This window comes from Trachymyrmex septentrionalis, unplaced genomic scaffold, assembly GCF_001594115.1.
Source record: "Trachymyrmex septentrionalis isolate Tsep2-gDNA-1 unplaced genomic scaffold, Tsep1.0 scaffold32, whole genome shotgun sequence".
Classification (NCBI taxonomy): Eukaryota; Metazoa; Arthropoda; class Insecta; order Hymenoptera; family Formicidae; genus Trachymyrmex; species Trachymyrmex septentrionalis.
In genome coordinates this window covers 199,652-207,592 of record NW_017305485.1, presented here as the reverse complement: position 1 = coordinate 207,592, position 7,941 = coordinate 199,652, and the positions used below count along the sequence as shown (strand labels likewise).

The following is a 7,941-nucleotide window of genomic DNA, read 5'->3' as shown; positions in this document are numbered from 1 at the left end:
TATATATATATATATATTAAAAATTTAAAAAATATTAGTTGCGACGAGAAAGCGGTTTAAAGGGGGGGAAATCATCCCTTATAAGTAACGGGGTCTTAGCTTTTATCGGTGTATCTTAAAAACTATTCGAGATATCAAAAAATGTTTTATACAAAACTTTTACAAAATTACCTCTGTTCATCCATGTCAATAATATTTTTGAAAAATAAAAAAAAATTTTTTTATTAAAAAAATGTTTAAAAATATTATTGACGTAAATGAATAGAGGTAATTTTGTTGTAAACCTTTTGTATAAAACATTTTTTGATATTTCGAATAATTTTTGAGATATAACGGAAAAAATTAAAAATCATTTTACCACATAAGGGGTGGTTTCATTCAAACCATTTTTTCGCTGCAATAGACATTTTCTAAATTCATTTTTTTATATAACCTCTCTACTTAAAATGTCAAACAGAAGCGTATAGAAAATAACCTATCCATTTAATGTGGATATTTGTCCTTGCATTATACGATAGAAATTACTAAAAAATCACTTAGTTGTTTCTGTTCGCATGTGGATACTTCAAGCGTGGATATGTACTTTGCTTGAAGAAATAGAATATCTATCTTGAAACTCTCGGACAGAAATTATAGTTTTACAGTAGCTAATAAATGCAGTTATATGTTAAGCTATTAAATGCAGGTATGTTGTTAGTCGTACACTCATTACAAACAAACGTTTGGTGTCTCAATGTTGACAAGAACATGTAAATTTCGTGCTGGTAATCGCACATTCTTGATATCTTATATTAGGTGTGTAATTTCTATTGTATAATACATATATTGCGAACACAAAATTATGCTCACTCGAACGTAAATATTTTTTATCTGCAAATTTATCGTGCTCATAAAGCGTATAAAGTACGATTCGATTCTCGCAGATGTTGTATATCCGGGTCTAATAGTTTCTATTGTAAATTCTAAATAGGGATACAAAGTGTATACAAAGTTTCATTAAAACCAGAATTTATCACTTCGTGTGATTTTCTTGTCAAACGATTTCGAATTCGTCATCAGGTACGCAGCAGCGCAACCGGCGCGGCTGGTATGATTGCCTACATCATGGCGTCGATCGCGAATAAAACCTTCCTCTACATGGAGAACAGCATGTCGCTACCCGGAACGATTTTCTTCTACTCTATGATCAATCTTGTTGGTTTGTGTCTACTATACGTGATATTACCCGAGACCGAGGGTAGGACTTTACAAGAAATCGAGGAGCATTATGCCGGTATACAGAACTTGAAGAATCGACCGAGGAAGGAGCAAAAAGCCACCAAGGAAAAATGGGCAATCGAGAATCCAGCAATCGTACACGATGAGAGTACCGAAAGTAAATTGTAGGTCGAAAATCGGCTAGCAACTCTTTCGCGAATTAAACTACATTATTAAATATCTATATTATTGCATTTTAAAATAAAATTATCTCGAAAAAAATATATTCTACACACAAAAAACGTTATGTGATTGCCACAACAAAAATTATTATTACTTTAAATACGAAGCGCCACTACGGTGATCTGAATGTTAAACTATTATATATATTAACTATTATATATATGTTAACTATAATTTATATTCATTTAAATGAATTAATTCAGAGGCAATATTTTTCGTAATAAGTTTATTACAGTTTTTTTAAGATTAAATTTGAGAAATTTGGGGGGATTATTAATATTTCAGATTGATTGCGTTGAAAGTCCGACAATCGGCACGCAATTATAATTTCTGAAATAAATTATGTAGAGAGCGAATTACGCAATTTTCTTCTACGTACATCTATGATGCTTGCAAAATTATACATATTTTTTTAATAAAGACTGTACAATTGCGGATAATATTTAAATTTAGTCAATATACGTATGTATAATTCCGGTTATAGTATGGACTTAAGTATATAATTGTGCGGTTTACTTTGCTACTTAATGCAAATTACATGTCGGAGAAAAAGTTACTTCGTGAATAGATGAATAGATGAACATCTACAATGTAAGGAGAAGCAAGATCGTAAGCGGGAAATCAAATGGTTCTTTCGAGGAAAATTTCCGGGAAAAGATTAAAGAAGCAATATGTTGAAGAATGTTAGGAAATAGTATTTTTATTTATTATTTTATACTATTTAAAAGAAAGACGCGGTTGCCAAAGCTTTATTAATATTACTACAGATTTTACTACTGACTAATCTTTAGAAATGCAGAAATTGATTTTTTTATTTTAAACTAGACTCAGTGGTTCCCAAAATATCATCATATTTGCTATATTTAATCACGTTTGCTATGTATTAAATTAACTAAATAAAAAAAAACAAAAAAAATTTGAATTAAAAAAAATTTCTAAAGGTTAGCGGAATACTTGACAGACTTATTTTGTTGACTTTTAAGATTCATTTCTTCATTATTGCTTAGGGAAGCTTTTATAAAGATTCTTGCATTCTTTTATTGCGATTGACACATAGATTTATAAAAAAATTGAGGAAATAACAATAATAAAATAGAAATAAGCCTTAACGCTATTGCGTTTCATATCATTCTTCTCTGTGATGAATTGACAATTTTTAATACTAAACGTAGAATATATGTATATATGTATTGGTATACATATATTAGTAACGTAAAATTACAAATTATATTTTCATAAGTAACCTCGAATATCGCTAACAAAATATTGCTAACTTTCTTGATAAAAAATTTTTAATATAGAAATTGTAAGATAGAATTGTATATATTAAATATATTTATATTTTACAAATCGGTTCCTTTATATTGTAAAATATAAACAATAAAAAGAATCTATATATAATCTATGTAAAATAGACATTATTATTTTTTGACAAACTAAATAAAGGGAATTTGATATACTGATATAGTTGAAATCATTTATTGTTCATAATTATGCAACTAAAATTATCCGCGTACAGTAATAAATTAATCATTAATTAAATGATATAAGGAAAAGATTTAGCTTTTATTATTCTCTTTCGTCTATATACATATAAAATATATATCTAATTCTTATTATTTTTCTCGAATTAAGTTGTGTCTTGCTTTCATTTTCCTACAATTTTCTACTTTCTTTATCGCTTACACTGTGTATATACATATGTTTATATGATGTGTGAATGTATGTCCACAATGCATTGAGCTCGGGTGCTTGGATTTACTAACAATAAGCCCAAATATAACTATGCGGATCAATTATCCCTGCGGGAACATAAATTAATCGAGAATTCCATGATACTGCGACCATTTAATGATTGAGAGGTGTTGCATCAATTTAAATCAATATTGATAATAATGAAAAAATTTACTAGCCGACAGAAACAGAGAAGAGCTCGTGGTTCATCAGTTTTACTGTAGATGGAACATGTAGTCTTTCATATTTAATAAGAGATACATCGATTATGAATTTCATACTAAATATATAAAAGATAAAGAGAGAGAGAGAGGGGGGGAGGGAGGGAGGGAGAGAGAGAGAGAGAGGGAAAGAGAAAATTTTCATATTAAAAATTTTAATGACAAATTCTTTAATTAATTTTTCTAAACCAAAATTGAGAGAGAAGTTTGCCTGATAATTATTTATTTTTTTTTTTATATCAGACATATTTTATTTAAACATTCAAATTGATTAATATTTTTTTTTAGAAAAAAAAAAGAAAAACCATGTAAATGGATTAAAATTTTTGGTATAAAATAAATTTTCTAAAAATTATCAAATTTAATTATTAAAAGATCTGTCAATTGTTTCATGTTTTTCTTTTTCCTTACTGATAATAAAATTTCTTAATTATATACATATAAAAAAAAGGATACAGATCAAAAATTTAATCTCTTCCAAATTAAAAATATTTAAAAAAAAATCACTTCGAATCGATGTTTGTCAATGTTGTACACAACAAGGAATAGAAGATTTTATGCTGTTAAGATTTTAATCAGAAAAAAGTCTTTATGTATAAAATCCTAATAAAAATATTTTTCTATCGGAAAGGCAACATCTGATGGGACCGATAATAATTTGGAAATGAACGGATTGGAAATCACGGAAAGTCAGTTCGAGGCGAGATATCCGCGGGGCATCCCCCGGATCAACAAGTGTTCTCTCTCTCCCCCGGCGAACGTGTGCGCTTCTATTCACAATTATATTGATGTCAAGTCGGGGCTGCTGGTAGCGCAGGCGCGGATCTACCCCCGGATCTGGTCGACGACGGGCGGGGGTCGTACGAAATGGTCGATATTTTAGCTATAGCCAAGCGGGTGGTCTACGGTGCGCGAGACGCTTCAACGAGATCGGTCAGTCCAGTCTCCTTATATTCGCTGTTACGAAATAAACTCCCCCTGTCGTGTGCCGTGCTGGTCAGTGCGAGACGTCTCACATCGCGAGAGCGCGTTGTTGCAACGTGAGGAGAATATCCCCCGTCCGCGCGTTATCGGCCGCCCGCTTTATCCCTCTCCTCGCGAGCCCCCTTCGTGCGTTAAATATTAATCGATCGGCAGCCGAGCGCAGCGCAGCGCGTGGTGCATCCCGTCCGTCGTCCGCATCTCTCCGCTCTCGTCGCAGCCGACAGCCGACGGCGAATCCGTGCGGGATTTCCCACGTCGACGATCACAGCGAGGAGCGATCCGTCGTCCGCGAAGGGAGACAGCTTCCTTCCCCATCCCCAGGGAGTGACTCTTCCAGGTGACACTCTCGGAGCGCTTCCGCGAGAACGATCGTTCGCGATCGTTAGAGACTCAGGAACTCGCGAAAGAGGCTTTCCTCGCGAAAGTAAACGCGTCGATAGCTTGTGCTTATTGATTTCTCTCCATCTTTCTCTCTCTCTCTCTCTCTCTCTCTCTCTCTCAATCTCTCATGGCTCCTGCCTACCTCTCTGTCATATTTCGATATTCCCACTTTCTGAATATTTATCTTGCGTGTATTCTCTATTCTTCTCTTTCTACTAGTTTTACGTAAAATGCATACTTATGGGCAAAAAGTACGCAGATTGGAACGTTACCAGTTTGACTATTTCATGTACGCTTTCTGCTCTTTTTCTTTTCTCTATTTTCTAAATCTAACTCTTTCCCATATGTTACTTCCACAACCTGTCGCAAGCTTGGCCCAATACTCCAATGGCGACGATAAAGGCCTCCTCTCTCGGTCTCTTTTCCGCCAGTCGTAAAAAACTGCGGGCATGATCGCCTGGCCTTTCATTCACTCGAGCTCACTTTCTGCGTTTCATGCGACGCCGTAGAGCCATCGTGACGTAGGCGACCACGATCCGGCCACTTCCGATCAATTCCTTGTTCGACCATCTATCCGTTTTCACGACATCCCCTTTCGTATTATTCCCTCGATACTAAGATTTCGCAGACAATTGCCGCGTGCCATGAATACCTTCGTTTGACTTTTTCATTAATCATTGAAGCTAATGAGAAAAGGCGAGATAAAGGCCGATAAGTTAGCTCGCTGTTATCCAACACTCAGCTGAGTATCGGCTCCCATCATCGGATGCGAGAACTGACGGGTTGAGTTTTTTTTACATCTTTCCCGAATAAAAAGAATGATACCATTAATCTTTTCGAAACTGCTGGAACATAAGAGCGTCATAATTAGTTTATGAATTAACTAGTTCATCTTCATAAATTGAAATGACATACAGTAACTGTAGAAATCAATCAAAACAAGGCATGATGCTCTCTCTCTCTCTCTCTCTCTCTCTCTCTCTCTCTCTCTGTCGCACATTACGTAAAATATTTTCTTTTCTGGGCAAAATTAGAAATTGAGTACATCTTATATTCCTCAATTAGATCATCTTTCATTTTTAATCATTTTATTATTGTCGGACTTTATTAAGGTTGTTAATTTAATGAAAGGGTCAACTTCAATAATCTTACAAGATGGTAAGCCATCGCGACATTAGTCAGCTGAACGTTTCGAAGGGATTAATTGCTCGTCCACGACGTAGGCGCGCCGGGCGGCTGTTCAAAGGCTCTGCTCTCCTTTACGCCGCGCCGACGCGCGTGCCTCTGACGTAAACGGAGGCTCCATCTTCCGTCGCCGTTCATTCTACGGATGCACTGAAATCGAAACTACGTAACTACGAACGGGCGGTGCGAGAGCATGAAAGCGTGGGTGGGCAACCGGGTATGACAATCGATTTGCCTCCGAAAATATTTGCTCCCTCGCTGGCTCCGCTGGTCGCCGTCGGAAATCAATGGAATCGAGCGTGGCCGCGGATCGGACGATTGCACATCCATCAGAAGACAATAACTGTAATCCGACCCGCCTCGGATAGAGTTGTTACAAGTTACAACGAGAATGAAAACCGCAGAATTAAAACCAGTCAAGGGACGCGGAAAGAACGTTATAAATACTAATTGCAGAGATATCTAAAAATTTAATTATAGATACAGATCTGAAAATAATTTTGTTAGGCTATCGAAATAATTATGTAAGACACTCAAGTTGATTGCTAAATTATCCGAAATTTTTTGTAGCATTATTCATCACAGTTTGAGTTTTCTACGTACTTAATTATTCTGATGGCTCAACGAAATTATTTTCAGATCTGTATCTAATGAAATTTTTAAATACTTGCAAAATTGTTCTTCCTATATGACTCTATATAAATTCTAATTTCGGATCCTGTTGTGTCCATTCTATCACGTCTCACTAGTTTGATATATTGTTGTACCTCACAAAGTTATTCTCGTTTGATACAGTATGAATAATCTTTGCAGCTAAATATTACGGCACATTTCAATGGGCTTTTGAAAGGGGCAAAACGAAAGTTCCCGGGAAAAAAATCAGAAATTCAATTGACCAATATGTAAAGAAACAGGATATCGAGTAAACGTATTGCTAGCAACCGCGATGCAAACTGATAATGAGACTGAAATTGTAATTTCGTGCGAAAACGAAGTTGCCAAGAAGAAATGGACTTGTCCCATCGTCGTCGTCGTCGTCATCGTAACATCGATTTCCGTAACTACTTGACCTCCGTAGAACGCGCGTCGCTTCAATCATCATCTGCCCACCGAGAGACACGCTCAATTACTTTCCACCATCCGTCACGGAAATCGTCGTAACATTGTACAACAATGCTCGCAGGTGGTGGACACACCTGCGCTTTTCTTTTTTACGAGAACCGACCGTTGTTAACGTTGACATGACGTACGGCGCTGATATCGTTATCGCACACGGAAAACCTTGTCCCACTTTTTCTTTAACCGTGCCATCTAATACGTGTACACGTACATATGTGTGAGTGCGTGACGCAATCTTCCGGATGAGATTTTATCCTCTCCCTTTTACGCCTCGCGAAATAATTATATGCAGTGTTCTCTGTGTAATTGTCGCGGTCATTTTGTCTTGATTGCAGTCGTTTAACGCATATTAGTAACTCCAGTGATACATGAGCCACATGAGCTTTTGAGTACGCGCTGAGAGAATTTGCAAGTTTAATTTATGATTTGGCCTCGTGTTCCTCCTGTCGAGAAAATGTTGAGATATTAATAATGTTTCAATCATATGTAAGTGAAAATTAAAAATGTCAAATTAAATTCAGCGGAAATAAAGTTCGACGATAAAATTTTGAATGCAAACTCGGTAAATTTAATAAAACTGCACATACTAAGATGATGAAACTGTTAACTAGAATAATTGAGGGGATGAGCGGAATAGACTTAATTACGAAATCTTGATATTAATAAAAATTAAAATAACTCGTTACTTTTTTATTATACACAAATGAGTTATTAAATGAATTTATATAATGCTTTTAGAAGTTACATATTACAGTACTTCTCTACTACAATAGAGAATCTAGATCAATATTACATGAAAAAACTAATTGCCGGAAAAAGGGCCCGAGTAGAGTTATGCCTTTATTCCGTCCATCCCCTCAATTATTATCTAAAGAAA

At 35.4% G+C, this 7,941-nt stretch overlaps 2 protein-coding genes across 10 annotated transcripts in view; both read left to right on the top strand.

Moving 5' to 3' along the window:
- Positions 1-1,542, top strand: part of LOC108749940 (facilitated trehalose transporter Tret1-like) — a 23,830-nt gene extending 22,288 nt beyond the window's left edge. For all 8 annotated transcript variants that reach the window (XM_018488998.1, XM_018489002.1, XM_018488999.1 and 5 more), the window contains one exon: positions 1,060-1,542. In XM_018488998.1, the coding sequence (XP_018344500.1) occupies positions 1,060-1,386 (327 nt within the window). In that variant the 3' untranslated portion in view covers positions 1,387-1,542. The remainder of the gene's footprint in view (positions 1-1,059) is intronic.
- A 2,903-nt stretch (positions 1,543-4,445) lies between these two features.
- Positions 4,446-7,941, top strand: part of LOC108749942 (ras-related protein Rab-3) — an 8,816-nt gene continuing 5,320 nt past the window's right edge. The window contains exon 1 of one of the 2 annotated variants that reach the window (XM_018489009.1): positions 4,446-4,716. Coding sequence is in view for 1 of the 2 variants with exons in the window: in XM_018489008.1 (XP_018344510.1) it covers positions 7,536-7,550 (15 nt within the window). In the remaining variant the exon portion in view is untranslated. Of the gene's footprint in view, positions 4,717-7,376; positions 7,551-7,941 lie in introns of those variants that run through there. The other variant, XM_018489008.1, reaches the window with a different exon arrangement.